This window comes from Heloderma suspectum, chromosome 2 (genome assembly GCF_057233095.1).
Source record: "Heloderma suspectum isolate Gila_16-S chromosome 2, 16-S_ref, whole genome shotgun sequence".
In the NCBI taxonomy this organism is placed as follows: domain Eukaryota; kingdom Metazoa; phylum Chordata; class Lepidosauria; order Squamata; family Helodermatidae; genus Heloderma; species Heloderma suspectum.
In genome coordinates, this window is record NC_139459.1 from 256532709 (window position 1) to 256550414 (window position 17706).

Here is a 17706-nt window from a genome sequence, read left to right on the forward strand (position 1 = left end):
GCGTCCAGCAGTGGTCATTGCTGGAAAGAGTGAGAGGGGCAAGGGTACCAGATGAAATGGACCAGGAGCCTATTTCAGGGCGTTTGTTCCTATCAATGTTCTAAAAAGGTGCTAACATGAAAGGCATGCAGAACAGATAAGCTGGCATAAACTATAAATATCATTTGCGTAGATGTCCTTAAAAATAGTTTAAAGTGATTCATCGCCCAGCAGTTTTCATGACTTTAGTTAATATGATGTCGGAAATAATTGTCTGATAGCTGTAACGTTTTAGAAATCAGCCATTATTATTGTGAGTAATGGTGATTTTAGGAGAATTACAGTTCTAGGTGGTCTGTATTTCTTTTTGAACAATAACATCTCATGACATTGAGAGTTTCCATTTCATACAAATAAAGTTCTAAAAGTATTTGTATCGGGGGCAAAATCCAACAACAGTTCATTTTAGCTGTTTGTAGTTGGGAAACCTGGTTGGATTAAATGGTTTGATAAAGTAATACATGTTTCTCCTCTATTTCCCATCTTTACAATGGAAGCAATAAGTCAAGAGTATCTATGGGGATATTCTGAGTAATGGTCATAAAGTAGTACTTTGGTTACAAATTGAAAATAGAGTAATGTGCACTTTGTAAACAAATATACACTTCGTTTACTTTGTAAATAAAGGTAAGCTTTGGTGCTACAAACAGAAAACAGGGTAGATTTATATTTTCCTTAAATTATGGTGAGGAACAAGAGGGTTTGTCGAAGTGGGAATTCGTGTTTTGTTGTTGTTATAAAGGATAATGGTAATGTAATAGAAAATGTCATCAGGCTTCTTTGCAGTTGAAAAATTCTGGTGGTGGTAATACTTTGTATAAAGGATATGCAGGACTTAATGTTTTCAGAGGGAATTCATAGTGCGGGGATGTAGCTTCTGTGAACTGGATAGGCTAGAGCAAAAAGGCTTGAATGTGCCCGTGAACCATATAGTGTCTTCCTAATGTAGAATTTCATTTAATATTTACTCCTTATGAGCTGGATCTAAAACAATGGGACCACCCATAAAGTATGCTGCAGTTTTAAAGACTTTTAACATGTCCAATCCATACAATTTCTCACTTTCTGATCAATGCCACTCTCTCCTTTTCCCGCTATTTTTCTATCTTCTGCCCCCCTCCCTCAATATAAATGCTTTATGATTTCGATTCAGCTTAGACATCCAAGATACAATACATGGAGGAGCACTGAAGATCAGTGATCCACTCGGTCCTCTATCATCTCTACTGATGGTAAGAATTAGATGCTTCAGGGTACTTTAAGGTGGGACCCCTTTGTAGGACCCCATTAACTTTAGAAAGTGTAAGGAGCAGAAGAAAAGGTTTTAGGGCGTGATCCTATGCATGTTTAGACAGAGAAAAGGCCTACAACTCCCGGTATGCCCCAGCCAGCCATGCACCCTTTGTTGCTTAACAAATAGCCTGGTGTTTTGACTTCCCCTCCCCAACACCTTGTTGTTGCCTGTAGGCTGGAACCATAACAGTGTACAATAAACAGAGGAGGGGCTGAGCAACAGAAGTTGCTAAAGTGTATAAAGTTGGATGAAATGCAGTAACTGGAAAATGAATATAAAAAAATGAGAAGAGGTAAATAACATGCAGAAGAACTACATTTGCATCAGTCTTTGTTCTGTCTTGGTTGCAGGCAGTACAACATTTTAGAATAAGTTGGATCTGATCATTATGTACTATGCACTTAAAAAGCTGTGAGTTCACAACCTGTTAATGCCTAAACATCTTTCATATTCAGCTCAGGACCAGGTGTGACCTTGATCTTGGACTGTTCTGTGCTCCAAATGATATACCAATTTGACCGTATACTGTAACACAGGCATGAGGAATTTCTTTCAGGCTGAACTCAATTTCAGAGAAGCTCTTGGGGGCTGCATTGCAGTGATGGGTGGGGCCAAAGGCAAAGGGGAAGGTCCAGAGGCAAAAGGGGGTGGGACCAGAACAACAACTACAACACCCCAGCATATTGTAGCTTAAAGCTCTCACTGCCAACTAAGCCTTAGGAGAGGCATTTCAACCTTTCAGAATGGGAGAAATGCAAAAAAGCCAGGGAAGTTGGGTTGGGGAAAGGGGAGCGGGGTCGGGGGACAGGGCTATCTAGGGAACCCTGGAGGACCAGATTGGGATCCCAGGAGGGCAAGATTTGGACCAGGTTTCCTACCCCTGCTGTAACATCACTCTCCAGAAAGAAATCAAACGTTTGCAGTCTGTCCACGTTTAATGTGTGTCCTTTTGGGGATATTTTAGTGACGTGTCCTTTCTGTATACTTCCACAACACTGGTATAGATTGTCATGACAATAAAGCATCTTTGTAATAAGAAGATAGGATACATGTAAGTAATTATAGGGGTTTTCAAATAGGTCCTCCTCATCACAAACATTTTGACCTCATACCTCAAACCTTAGCAAGCATTTCCCCATCTTTCCAAGGTGCTGAATATTCAGCTGCCTCTGAAAAACCATCTCTGCTAGTGTCCCATATCAATGATGGGCAACGTCTTTCATCCTGAGAGGCAAAGCTGCCCCCATCATCTCCCCTCTCAAGCATTTTGGCAGGGTTGGGGGCATCATTCTAGTACGAAATGAGAAGATGCTGCAGGGTCCACTTAAACCATGCATCCTCTCATTCCAGCTTCATGTCGGGAAGGATTAGAGTAGTTGGTTAGAGTGCCAGACTGAGACTGGGAAATCCCTGCTTAGCCATGTAGCTCTCTGGGTGACTTTGGGCCAGTCAATACCTCTCAGCCAAACCTACCTCACAGGGATGTTGTGAGGATAAAATGGGGGGAGGACCTTGTATGCCACATTGAGCTGGTTGAAAGAAAGGTGGATATAAATGTAATTTTTGTTTTAAAAATATGTGTCCTGTATAAATACATTCATTTACAATCATAGACCCAGAGTGAATACATGATGAAGACACCTCCATCTGCCCCCCACCAAATCATACAGTGGGGGAACTCATATCTTGAATGACACGAGGGAAAAATTGGATAGTCTTGGATGTGTAGTGCTACAGGTCTACTTTGTGGCCAGTTGGATTTGTTTATTGCTTTCCAAAATCCAGTTCCTCGCTGTGAACAAGAGTGTTTATTTTCAACTGTGAAATAGAAGAAAAAAATTAAAAAGCATGGGAATTTGATTAAATATTCAACATGAATGGTGGATCAGTTTTCAGCAGACTTGTGTTACAGATGAAGTCTGTAAATATACCCAGGACATACCTGAGTGTTACATAATGATTTTACCTATCATACCACTTCTCTGTCTCCCAATTTTTAAAAATGGGCAGATAGAAATAACTCCCTCTGTTCCTTTATAACAAAATAATACTCGTTTTGTGTTGTTTTTCTTTGCCTTTGAGCTATAGAATCATAGAATAGTAGGGTTAAAGGGGCCTACAAGGCCATCGAGTCCAACCCCCTGCTCAATGCAGGAATCCAAGTCAAAGCATCCCTGACAGATGGCTGTCCAGCCTCGTCTTGAATGCCTCCAGTGTGGGAGAGCCCACCACCTCCCTAGGTCATTGGTTCCATTGTCGTATTACTCTAACAGTCAGGACGTTTTTCCTGATGTTCAGCTGGAATCTGGCTTCCTGTCAGTTGAACCCATTATTCCATGTCCTGCACTCTGGGATGATCGAGAAGAGATCCTGGCCTTCTTCTCTGTGACAACCTTTCAAGTACTTGAAGAGCACTATCATATATCCCCTCAGTCTTCTCTTCTCAAGGCTAAACATGCCCAGTTCTTTCAGTTTCTCTTCATAGGGCTTTGTTTCCAGTCCCCTGATCATCTTTGTTGCCCTCCTCTGAACCTTTTCCAGTTTGTCTGCATCCTTCTTAAAGTGTGGTGCCCAGAACTGGACACAGTACTCCAGATGAGGCCTAACCAGTGCTGAGTAGAGGGGAACTAGTACTTCCCGGGATTTGGAAGCGATGCTTCTATGAATGCAGCCCAAAAGAGCATTTGCCTTTTTTGCAGCCACATCACATTGTTGGCTCATATTCAGCTTGTGATCTACAACAAGTTCAAGATCTTTCTCCCTTATAGTGTTGTTGAGCCACGTATCCTCCAACTTGTAACTGTGCATTTGGTTTCTTTTTCCTAGGTGCAGAACTTGGCATTTATCTCTATTAAATGTCATTCTGTTGTTTTCTGCCCAGCACTCCAGTCTATCCAGATCACTTTGAATTTTGTTTCTGTCTTCCAAAGTATTAGCTATCCCGCCCAATTTTGCATCATCTGCAAATTTGAACAGCATTCCCTGCACTTCCTCCTCCAAGTCCTTAATCAAAATGTTGAAGAGCACTGGGCCCAGGACTGAGCCCTGCAGTACCCCACTCGTTACCTCTCCCCAGTTTGAGAAGGTCCCATTGATAAGCACTCTTTGAGTCCAATTCTGTAGCCAACTGTGGATCCACCGGATCGTTGAGTGAGTGCTTATAATGAGTGCTTATCAATGGGACCTTCTCAAACTGGGGAGAGGTAATGAGTGGGGTACCGCAGGGCTCATTGGTTTCTTCAAAAAGAGGAATGCTTTTAAAGCAGCGATGGGCAACTTGTGCCCTTGAAATGTTTTGGCCTACAACTCCCATCATCCCTCACTATTGGCTATGATGCCTAGGGCTGATGGGAGTTGTAGGTCAACATATCTGGAGTGGCACAACTTGTGCAGCCCTGCTTTAAAGGGAAGCTCACAATTAAAGGCTTTTAAAGGGAAGCTCATGATTCTCACAGAAGTAGGATTCAAAAACAAACCACAACCTCAGTGCAACATGAAAATTTGGGGTGATACTAATCTCTTGATGATCTCTTCACAAATGCCTGATTTGTAAGCACTGCTTGCACCTTATGCACATTGCATATGGAGCATTTCTTTTTCACGCATCTCATCGTTGCAAAAGCATGTGGCTGGCTGTTGAATGGATATGTGTGGGAATCTAGCTTGCCAGTGTTGTATGACTTGTGTTACTGGACTCCTCTGTGCTTCTCCTCTTCAGTTTCTGGGGCTGTTTTGGTGCTGCCAAAGAATGTTTTAGAGGCCATGTTATGTAACACTGATAATAGCTGGGGCAGTTGTAAACTGTAATTTATAGCACACACCCAGATCCTTTCAAAGGGAGTTAAAATAACATGCGTGCAGATAGAGGAGTAAACAGGTTCATTTTACCTTGATCAAACAGGTTGTTGAATGCAGCAGGATATATGTATATCTCTCACACTCTTCTCTTAGCAGATAATCTGCTCATAGAGCTTTTTATAAGCAGACTTTCTTAACGATCAGGAACACTTTCCTCTCTTCATTGCCAGGCATAGATGTCAGAGGTGAATGTCAAAGTACTGGCAAATGGAAGTCATGCTTTAATACAGGATTGTGTGTGTGGGGGTGGGGGGTGGTTCACTGCAAGGGATGAGGTAAATGGAAGGATTTGCTGGCAGGAGCTTGGTGAACAGTTGTTGGGTTATTAACATTACATGGGGGGAAACCTGTTGGTTTAACTGAGTGCAGAAAAACCACATTTATATGAGTGTCCTGAGCAGTGCATAAAAATAAAATATTAAGATACCTCAAGAACCTAAGCATACATTGATTTTTTAAAGTTTCCCTGCTTACTTGGCATTGCATTATCTTGGTTCTCCATAGCAATTTCAACATTTGAGTTGGGGTGATGGATTTCTTCCAAGCAAAGTGCCACTCTCCCCTCACCAAACATGTCACTACTATGTACTATCTATCCGCAGGTACTCTTTATCCACAAAATTATTTAGGTTTTGCAATTATTCAGGTGTACTACATTTTGTAAGAGGCAGTGCAGCAAGTAATAAAGCACAGAGTATATTATACTACAGTATTTTGCAAAGAGGATCCTAGATGGCCAGCTAGGAAAGTCAGGGAGAATTTATATTATGCAGACTGCAAACTAAAGCCAGACTTGAACCCCTGCCTGTAAAATGTCCTTTTTGTAGGATTGATGAGTCCTGATGAGCTACAGGAGCGAATGCTGGCTATTGCTTTTTTTTTTATTATATTCATTTTATGAATATATATTTATATCTACATTTTCCATACACACACAACATTAAATATAAGTGTGTGTATTTCAGAATCCAAAATTGTTCAATATTTCAAATTTTAGGGGTAAAAACAAAAAACGTTCTTGAGGAAAAAGGGGGAAAAACATTTAAAATAATTTTTTTTATGGGCCTCACGTGATTGAATGCTACTCCATATAACTTTTTTTCTCTTTCTTTCCTGCTTTGTCAGGGAGGAGACTTCTACCATAGCCTTTCCACTGACATGCTAACTTTCTATGTACTTGTTTTCTAACCCCTAGGGGAAAGAGATAAGGTGTACAAGATACATGATTGATAGTGAAGTTAAATTCCAAGAGTTTGCCTGTGTTGGTAGTTACGCATGATTTGCTACAGAAAATCATGCAAAGACTTGGAGAAGCACAAACCTGAGAATAGTAAATATGCGAGGATGGGGAGCATACTAGTCCATCCCCTCTGTTATACACATGGAGGGTGATTTTGTAAAGATTAGAACCTCCTTTATCTGTGGGGCTCGCCACAGGATCTGGAACGCTGGAAAATCAGCATTCTGAATCGTGTGGAGAGCCCCCATGGAGAGAGGAAGCTCACTTCACAAAGTTGCCCTCCATGTGTAGAGAGCTCTGAAAGCAATGATGGTGGAGGGCGTGGGGCTCATGCGTTCCCCCCTCCTTCCATGTTTATTGTTCTCAGATTTGGAATCTATTATTATTATTATTATTATTATTATTATTATTATTATTATTAACATTTCTATACCACCTCATAGCTGAAGCTCTCCACCAAATAGGGCTGGAGTCTTTTGTATCTTGCGCTCTACCATTCTGGCTGGAGCTGTGAGATTGGGAATGAACCAAGGGCTCCCTTCTACCTTGTTCCTCCTTCTCTATCACAAATTTCCCTTCTTGGCTTGAACCATGGGGTCAGCATCACATCTTGTTGGTTAAAAGAGCAGCAGTCGTGTCATGATCTTGTCAAAAGGTCTCCCTCTTTAGACACACTGCAGTTTTTTGCAGGGTTAACAGATGCAATTGTGTGGAATTATTATTATTATAATTATAGCATAGACCACAGTCCTAGAATGAGGATTTGCTTTGCTTTTCAGAGGGGCTTACAGGAGAATTTCTTAGTGGACTGCGCTGTTAGAAATGTGGTGTAAAGTACATCTCAGGTTTCTGTGAAACAGGAACAGATCAGCCATGATGATCCCATGGCCATGATACATTCTTTGTGGGAAGGTAACCATTCGTTGTGGTGGTAGCCATACAAAAAATCCAAGACAAGTTATCACCTTCTGGAGCTCTCCACCTCACTGAAATGTTGTCTTGTTCTGATGTGGTGTCTCTCTTTCCACTTATAATAGTGACCTCGCTGCATGTGCTTTTAATGCACATATTGTAATCATACTCTGCATTGTGTATTGACAAGGGTGAGAAGTACTTTGATAAGAAAACAATGATTAATATTACCAGTGGAGTTACACCCATTTATACCACGGTACAATTTGGGCAAGGAGGAGTTCTCTTTTGGTGTGTCTTTTACACACATTAAAATGTTATTATATTGTCCATTTCTGATGCATCAGTGGTAAGAAACCTCTTATTTATTTCTTTTTTCACCTATTAAAGCTGGCCTTTGCCGGAGTTTGATCCAAGTCAGATCCGACTAATTGTATACCAGGACTGCGAAAGAAGAGGGCGAAATGTTTTATTTGACTCGAGTGCCAAGAGAAAAACTGAAGATGCATCCATCTCAGTAAGCAATATTAATTTAAACTTGATTGTACTATGTTTGTATTCTTTCAAATGAAACACAAGCTTAATACATCGAAGGCTCAATAATAACTTCTACACATTGGTAGTCACACTTCAAAGAGAGATGTTGGTTTTGTTATATTTAAAAAGAGATTGTATTGCAAAGCATTAGAGCTTCAGTGATTCTTCTTAATGGCTTAACTATAATAGTAATCTCCTCTTTTTAACCAAGCCCTTTACTAATTCAAATTTTCTTTCACAGCATTTATCCTTTCCTGTGGTTTTACTAACCCTCCATATGGCAAAATGTCTTTCTCGGTTTATTCCAGTTGTGCAGAACTTTAGGCCCAGGGACCAAATCTGTCCCTGGGGCTTCCCCAGATGGACACACCCCTTCCCCTGTCCCACCCCTTTCCCCCCAATCACTGATTGGTTGGTGGTTTCCTGGCTACTGTGCACTTCTTTCTTCATTCTAAAAGGTTCTCTGAAATGCCTTTCCTAAGGCTTAGTTACTGGTAGTAATGGCTTTAAGCTAAAATATGCCGGTATTCTTGTATTTTGGACCATCCCTCTTTGCCCTCTGACCAGTAGAACACAGCCCCTGAAAGCTTCTCCAAAATGCAATTCAGCCCTCGGCCTGGAAGAAATTCTGCACCCCTAGTTTAATCTCATACTCTTCTTGTGTCAAACAAGGATTTAAGTTAGTTTAAAGATTGGAAGGCACCTGTACAGGTGATTATTAAGAGACTTGAGTGGTTGAGGGGTATACAGTATCTACCTTTATCTATCCTCTGCCTTTTTCGAGCATTTATTTCCTCTTTCATTGTTTGATTCCACCCCACCCCAAATCTCATTCGCTCTTGGGAACATTGAATCCACCTTGGGTTTGTCTCATTTTCCCCATCATCATTGTTGATTATCCAAGACCTAAATTCTTTCTAACTTCTCAAGGGAAAAAAGCACGTAAGGGAGGAAATGAAGAGCATACTATGCTCTCTTATTTCATCCTATTGGTAATTATTTCTAATGACAGACTTTCTTCAGATGCAAGGCCTTAGGCCTTCAAGTAGACATCTGCACATGCTAAGTCCTTTACCAAAGTAAGCCAACAAGTGACCACCAAGTTGATTTCTGAAACACAAACATTTGTCTCTTTATAGGAAGTGAAAATATTCTCCTCGCATCTCTCAGCAAAGTGGCAAACAGTTCCCATTCTTCACTTGACGGCATATATTAAGTGCTAGTTGCATCCCACAGCACTTTTGCCCTTTGCAATAAAACATTGTGTGGGACAAATGTTTTCTTGCTATGAAAAGAGCATCTGTTAGCTGCATTTGGGAATTCAGTGCCTTCTGCTTCTTGACCCCCACATATCCTCCTGTGATTGATAGATCCTTGCTGTTTTCAGATAAAGTGTTCGCTCTGTTGGCTTAGGAGTATGCAAGGTTTGGAGATGAGCAAAGCTGTTCATCAAGAAGACTGGAGAATCAGCTAATCCTCAGGGCATGTGTACATGTTTTTTTCCTGTCAGGGCTATGTCCTCTTCCCCACTCCCACTGGAGTGACATTTCTTGCCTAGTGGGACACATCAGTTCACAAGAAGGCACACCCTAGCCAAGATTTTAAAAAGAAAGAAAGGAAGGCCTGCAATATATCTACTGTCGACACTTCCTGATTACAAACAGTTCTGCTAAAAGGAACAGTTCTATGCCAATTAAAGCATGTGGCGTATTTGTTAAATGTTTGACATGTCCCAAAGGTAGTCCCATGTGGATAGCATCAAAACGTTTACATAGAGAAATGACAATGATCAAGAACAGCTTCTCATTCTTCTAGAGTGACCACTCCTGCTCTAACCTCCGAGGGCCAGTGCGGGCACAGTGCTGTTGGTTGCTTAGCCAAGGCTTAAGAAAACTTCTTACAGGGCTGCTGACCACCTAGATTGGGAGTGGGCAGAAGGTAGACAGCGCTGAAGGGCAGAAGGTAGAAGGCCAGTTTCCAGTTGTCTACCTAGTGTCTGCTGGCTGCAGGAATTCTTGCAAAACATGCTGGACAAGGTGGACCTTGGTCAGATCCAGCCAGCAAGGCATTTGTGGTCTTAAGCATGGGTGTTGTCATTTACTGATTTTGTGCCATTAGTGTGCATTGTGTTTTATAACCCAGGGGAAAACAGCAGAAGAAGCAGTGCAGTGGAGGCAGAGGTAAACAAGGATGGAATTTGTGCTTGTTTCAGTTACACATGCCCACGCTTTGTTACAAGCTAAGTTACAGCAGGCCATGGGAACTAGAGGGTTGAGCCAAAAGCTTCAGAGAAAAGATGAGCTTTGAGGAGGGATTTGAAGGGAGGTCATTTCACTCAGGTGTTCTGGCAGGCAGTTCCAAGCATACTCAGAATCACTTGACACAGATCACTTACTTGTGCTTAATTATCAGGAGAACTTAAGCATGCACTTTTGTTTTTGTTTTCTTTAATGGAAGACGCAGCATTGTACCACAGGGATTCAAGGTTTGGGGTGTTTTCTTTTTAAATTGGTCAGGCATCCCTGGATCTAGGCCATGAATTATGCATATCAGAAACATTCTTAGGCAACCTGTAAATCATTAATACACTCTTTAACTATGTATACAGTGCCACTTTAAAATAAGCCTTATAAAATTAAACTCCTACTTTATGGTTTCAGTAAAACTGGTTTAAATAAACATTTTCTTCTCCCTTTTATCATTAAAATGATATTGGTTATAATTCACAATTACCAAAAGCAACCTCAGAACCTGTTTACATACTGCCTCCAAGCAAAAGGAAAATTATGAGATCAGGAATGCTACCAGCTAAAGGAACCAGACATAAGGGGGGAAAGAGTAAAATGAACAATTTATTTGCTTAGAAAAGTCCTACCCTACCTTTCTGTTTAAATATTCTCAAGGCAACAAATCTCCCTCTCTCTCTCCCTTTCTCTCAGAATCTAAAAACATTGGGCAGAATCCAACAAGGCACTTATGCCTCCGCTGATTCTCTTGTACCTTGCTGATTCTGTTGCACAAGCGGTGGGTCCCACCAATTCTGTTGCACACCAGGACCCGCCGCTTGTGCAACAGTGATTTAGCGCTTCCCAGAGGAAGGTCTGAAATGAACAGAACACTCATTTCTCTATTGGGGCAGGTTGGCAGAGCGCCCTTATGCGAGCTCTGTTGACCTGTCCCATTCCAGAAATGAGTGTTTTCGCTCATTTCTGGTTGTCCCAGAAGCACTAAATCCTCCTTCTGCAAGTAGTGGGTCCTGCTTGCGGACAGGAATTGGCAGGGTATAAGGGAATCAGTGGACGCGTCAGCGCTCCATTGGATTCCGCCCCAAAATAAACAATCAAACACATAAACAGCAACTAAATAAAAGTATCTTAAGCACCATTAAAAGGATGGGCTTCACTTGGGGCCTAAAAGATAACAGTGATGTCACCAAGTGAAAGTGCCTGGGGAGAAAGTTCTACACTTGGGGCAAAACCAACAGAAAGGCCCTTTTTTCTGTAGCCACCTGCCTGAAGGTGAAGGCACACAGAGAAGGGGCTCAGAAGATGGGCAGGTACATATGGTAGAAGGTGATGCTTTAGGTACGCAGGGCTATTTAGTGTCTTATCGGTCCAAACCAGCAATATGAACTGAGCCTGGAAACAGCAGAAGCCAGTGAAGGTTTTTAAATACTGGAGTAATGTGATCATGGCAGTTAGAACCAGGTAACAATTTCTCACCATCTGATGTTTCTGGTTCAGTTATGTTTTTGAAAGGCATCCCTATGTACAATGCATTACATTAATCTAGGCTGGACATGGCCAGTGCTTGGATAATTTGTTTATTATTTATTACATTTCTATATTGCCCAATAGCTGAAGCTCTCTGGGCAGTTCACAAAAAATTAAAACCACAAGTACAGCATAAAAGAATATAAAATACAAAAGCATTAAAACTACAGTCATAACCGTGGAAGGCCTGTGTGCAGCTCTCCATATTTATTTTCATTTTCATTTGGACATCTGTGTCCTGCCATTCTATGATGAAATCATTCTCAAGTTAGCTTACAAATTAAAAAAAAGCACAAATAAAATAAAAACAAACCTAATGATAAAAACAAACAGCGGTAGAAACAGCTTCATAAATCATTAGCATAAAATGCCTAGTAACAGGTACAGACTGTCTCAAAGGCTCAACTAAAAAAATGCTCTCTGAAAGCAAGGAGTGGAGTTGACAGACCTCTCCTGGGAGACGATTCCGTCACCATGTTGCCCTACTCCTCTCTCAGTCACGAACACAAAGCAGTGACTGTGCGCCTGTGTCATGGCAAGGGGAGAAATTCAGGCTGTGTCAACCTCAACGGAGTTTCCCCCATGCGTAGCCCTGTGATTGCAGTGGACTGGATTGAACTGATATGGCTCCCGCCCAATTACTTTCTTAATGACTCTGAAGTTATCTTTAAACTGTTGCTTCAGTTGTAGTTGTAGTAACTGTAAAGTCGTGAACAAGTTATTTTCTTGTTCACATAATTTCCCCTGTACACAAAAGTGGAACATTGGTGGAAACAGGCTAGTCACTATAAAGTGACTGGGTTCGGTGCAGTGGATATGTGGCACACTACCGTAGTGCAACGGTACATGACCACCGCACTGATCTTGTAAATTTGTATGGCAAAGTAACAAAGAGCGTTGGTTTCTAATCCTGGAATATCAACAGCAGGTAAATGTGATGGCTGGTTTTGAAACACTTGTTGATTCTGCCCATCTTTGTAACTCACACTATTAAAAAGTGTCACATAATACATTACATTTACCTATGGGTTTTCATAGCCTTAGATCAGGGCTGCTGAACTTTTTTTCAGCCCGAGGGCCAAATTCTATTTCAGAGAACCTCTCACAGGCCACATTTTAGTGGTATATGGTGCCAAAGGCAAAAGAGGTGGGCCGTGATACCAAAAATGCCAGCATATTTTAGCTTCAAGCTCTTACTCCCAGTAACTGAGGCTTAGGGTGGGCATTTCAGCCTTTCAGAGTGGGGAGAAACTGCACAAAGGCTGGGAAACCACCGAAAAACGATCAGCGTTGGTGGGAAAGGGGGTGGCGCCAAGGGAAGGGGGTGTAGCCATCTGGGGAGCCCTGGGGGGCCAGATCCGGCCCTGGGCCTGCTTTAGATGATGGTATAAGTTTCATATTCCTGGGCATTATAGCAGGATTGACTGGCCCAAGGTCATATTGGGAGCCCTGTTTCTCTTGAAATCTAAGAATTTCTTAGTCCGTGAATAGCACTAGTTAGAGGGCTTGATACAAAAGAAACTGTCATGGCTTAGAGAAGTTGAAGATTTTAAACGAGAGTATTACAACAGAAAGAAGATGGGTAAGAAGCAAGGGAACTGGATATAGCAAGTCTGCAGTAGAAAGGAAAGTGCCGAAGGGCTGACATTTGTTATTGGATAGCAATAGTGGATGCTTAAAGATTCGTGATTCAAATAATAACATTAAGCACGGGAAGGAAGAAAAGAGAGGGCCTAAAAAAGAGGGGAGGGGCTGTAGCTCGGTGGTAGGGTACCTGCTTTGCATGCAGAAGGTCCCAGGTTCGATCCCTGGCATCTCCAAGTAAGGCATAAAAAATTCCTGCCTGAAACCCTGGAGAGCCGCTGCCAGTCAGTGTCGGCAATGCTGGGCTACACTGGAACATAGGAAGCTGCCTTATACCGAGTCAGACCATTGGTCCATTGGTCCATGGGTCCATGGGTCCATTGTCGACACTGCCTGGCAGATGTACTAGTGGTCTGACTCAGGGGCAGGTAGGTTCTGGTGTTCCTCTGTAAGAGGAAATTCCCGAGATCTAGCAGAGAAGGGTCGGACTTGGAGCTGTCTGTGCCAGTAGCTCATTTTCTTTTGGATGAGGCAACATTTAATAAGCGTTGAGCATGGATATTTAAATCCCATCTGCATCCTGTACATCTAAAAGTGGAGGTGTGGGTCACAAGTTAAGCAAGTCAGATTTATTTAGACATTGCGTTATTATGGTTGGGAGCACTTTACATTGATCACTAAATTACTGACGGGATCAGTGATGGGATCTGCTGAGTGAGTCCATTACCTTTAGGTGACCTGCCTGAAACTGAGTCTGGTGCCTGTAAGGGTTAGGGTTGTGTTTCTGGAGAATAAGGGGCAGACCCTACAGCCAGTCTCTTTGGGCTGCTGACTCTGCACAAGGCCAGGGCCTTGTTCAGAGGCTCTGTTTCCGAGCAGAAGCAGAGGAAGAACAACTGCTTCCGTCTCCATATTGAGCTAAGGAGAGTCATCCTTTGAACTCTGTGGGCGTGGAGACACTGCTAACATTTTCCTTGTGCTGCTGGCTTCGATGGGCACAGCAGATGGTGCTAGCAGGACGTTTGCTGGCGGTGTTGATTTACTGCACTTCACACGCTCTTCTCAGAGACAGGGATCCCAAGCTTCTTCTCTATGCAGTACTTGTTCAGTAACCTCTTTATAATTTTGGAAACATGCTTGAGCTATGCCAGGCACACACACAGCGGCCAATTCCCTTTGTTGCATAATATCTGGCAATTTGTTGCATCTTGTATTTCATTGACATTCAGATCCGAGCACCTCACAGAGGAGAAGGGGACACCTCAGATACTTGATCTAGGTGTCCAGCAGGTTACTCCTGAGCATCTGCTTGGTTCTAAAATTGCACTGCCTAAAATTTGTCAGTGTCCTGCATTTTGCGGATGATTTGCTCACTGGCAAGTTGCTGACAGATGGGATCCCAAAGATTGTGACCATTTGACCTCTCCTTACCCACGGGATCCTTAGCTAAATTGCATTCCATGGTAAAGGCCAAAGGTATAATCTTTCCTAGTGTTTCAATCAGGAAATAATAACTTCAAGACATAGTGTTCAGTGGCGGCTTTGGAGAAAGCTACTGTGCAGGACATCTTTAAAGTAGTTCATGAATAGAACCAGCTAGCTAGGTCAAACCTGGGAAACTGGTTACTTGGGGAATACATTTTACCGTTATAGCACATATTTTTATACATATGTACTTAAATATGCCTGCTTGCTACAGAATGTGATTAAGCAAACTTTCAACATCAGCTGCAAGCTGCAGTGTGACTTGCCTGTGAGTGATGCTGTAACCCTGCAGACTCAGTGTGGTTTTATCACATGATGCTGTTCCTAGCCCAAGACGCTGTTGTTTGTCAGAGATAAACTGCAATTCTAGCTCACGGGTTGCTAGCGAAGTCATATGATAGCCACTCACATGTTTACAGCCTTTGTATGGCCGTATATCTCCAGCCAGTAACAACTTTAACAGTGCACGAGTTTCGCATTGTCTCTGTAACGGTCAGCCACTCATAATGGGAAGTTGTTCTTATGAGAAGGAGTGCGTTCTTGAGTTGCAGCCATAAAAGAGAGAGAAAGGAGTTCTAGCTGGCTTTGCATAGATTTGGCTAGCTGCTTTTTGGTGACCCCAGGTAGAGACATTCATACAGACTTACTAACTGTCCTCCCCAAAAGGAGAGCTGCAGTGAAGACCTTTTTGGGGAGGGAACAGCTACACATAAACAACTGTATGTGGGTTGTTCCTTCCCCCACCCCATTCCCCATTTGTGTTCTTTGTAAATGCCCTGTCATTAGGGGATTGACTGGTGAAGCTGGGCGGAAAAGCTGCACCGGCAAGCCGTCTGGTTTCCTGTGAATCCCTCTTGTACATGGACCTTTAGAAAATCAAACTCCAGTCCCAAACATGGAAGAAACATTAGGTCTTCCCAGAGTGGAAGGTCAATAATTCCCCCGCCTGTTCTGCATATTGTACTTCTTGCCATCCCATTGGAGAAAGAGAAGGATTTGCCTCCTTTTACCTCTCCCCTCCCCATGCTTCCTTGCCTGTTCTAACTAAGGAGATCCACATATGGAAAGCAGCCTTCTTTGTCTGAATCATTCTCTAGATCAGGAACCGCTGGCCTGATTGGAGGTAGATTCCCTTTGTCTGCTCGTCATGGTAAGAGAATACATATTTGGACTGAGGGAGGGGCCGTAGCTCAGTGGTGGAGCCCCTGCTTTGCATGTAGAAGGTCCCAGGTTTAATCCCTGAGATCTCCAGGAAGGGCTAAGAAATTCCCCTGCCTGAAACAGTCAAACTGTGTTGACAATACTAGATCTACCAATGGTCTTACTCAGTGTAAGGCAGCTTCCTATGTTCCTATGGCTGTGTAATCAAATGTGCATCCCAGCGTGGATGGGGTTGAGAACTAGATGCACATCCTGAGTATACATTCCACTGAAAGCACAGACCACATCTGCACTTGGATATACTTTTGGATATGATTTGCCCTGTAACCTTTTCAACTGTGAAGGGGCGTACACTTTCTCAGTACAGAGGCTCCTTTGGCAGGGTGGAATGGGGTTTGTTTTAGGCATGCGTTCGCTGTGCCTGATCCCTCCCCCTTCTATGCCCAGCCAAGGGAAAGCATGTGGTGCCCCACTTGCTTCCCTTCAGCCTAACTGCAAACTCTAGAGGAGCTTTCTCCAGCCTGGTGCCTGCCAGATATGTTGGACTTCAGCCACCATCACCCCAGCAAGCAGGGGCAAGGGCCCTGTTGGCTGTGTGTGATGGGCATTGTAGTCCAATACATCTGGAAGGTACTAGGTTGGGGAAGGCTGGCTAGTGGTTGAAGGGTCACAACTGCACACAGTTCTCTGCTGCCAAGTTTGCTGGCAACGTAAGGGCAGGGCAGGGCTTCTTTATTTAAAGCAATATTCCTCTGCATATCTTGGGATGCCTCCTATTTGTAAGGACCCTCTGAAACCCTGTCCTGTCTACCAGTTTTAGCACCCAGTACATCCGCATGCAGGAGAGCCACTATACCTATAAAGGAAGTGATAGTTCAGTTTGGTATGTGAAGGTTACATAGGATAAATGTATGCCTTTATGGCAGGGATTTCCTGTTCTATTGTTTTATTCTGTACAGTGCCATGTGCATTGATGAGTCGTGGCTCAGTGGTAGAGCACCTGCTTTGTGTGCAGAAGGTCTCAGGTTCAATCCCTGGCATCTCCCAGTAGGGCTGGAAAAACTCCTGTCTCAAACCCCAGGGAGCTGCTGCCAGTTAGTGTTGATGATACCGGGCTAGATGAACCAAGGGTCTGACCCAGTATAAGGCAGCTTCCTATGTTTCTGTGTATAAATAGTAGTAGTAGTCGTCGTAGTAGTAATAGTAATAGTAGTTTAACACAGAAATCTGGTACAGCTTTACTCCTACATTTTAAGAATACTACCACCACTACTACCACCACTACTAGTAAAATAGAATCAGATTTTGAATGTGGTATTTGAGAACTGCAAACTGATCCCAACTTTGTGGCAAATAGGTAAGACCTACTAAACTTGGATTGTAATCTCCTTTCTTTCATTGACATCGGAATGCTTGTATTAAAGTAAAGCTCCCTAGTTTTCTTTTCCTACACTCTGCCTTCAGGAGATGTGACCTCCCAGAACACTGTTTTGGGGTTTGCTAAATATAATGTAAACAATTGTGTCTTTTTCTCCACCAGAAACTCTGCAGTGACGTGCAGGTGAAAGTCTTTGGAAAATGTTGCCAGCTCAGACCTGGAGGAGACAGTTCCTCCTCTTTGGACAGTTCAATCAATTCCTCCTCTTCATCTTCTGAAACAAAAGAACAATGTCCAAAATTTCAGGTGAGAGTTCCTCTTTTTAATTGCATCATACTGGCATTGTGACTTCAGTTACATGTTTGAAAACATTGCCTTATTAGGATGTGCCTGGGGCTGTAGGGCGGGGAGTGAGCCCGGAAACTATTCTTTGGTGATTGTCCAA

The 17706-nt window shown here is 42.7% G+C and overlaps 1 protein-coding gene across 3 annotated transcripts in view; it reads left to right on the forward strand.

The window, feature by feature from the left end:
* Positions 1-17706, forward strand: part of FNIP1 (folliculin interacting protein 1) — a 104695-nt gene that overhangs the window by 36728 nt on the left and 50261 nt on the right. For all 3 annotated transcript variants that reach the window (XM_084838867.1, XM_084838868.1, XM_084838872.1), the window contains exons 2-3: positions 7734-7860; positions 17424-17567. In XM_084838867.1, coding sequence (XP_084694993.1) covers positions 7734-7860; positions 17424-17567 — 271 coding nt within the window. The remainder of the gene's footprint in view (positions 1-7733; positions 7861-17423; positions 17568-17706) is intronic.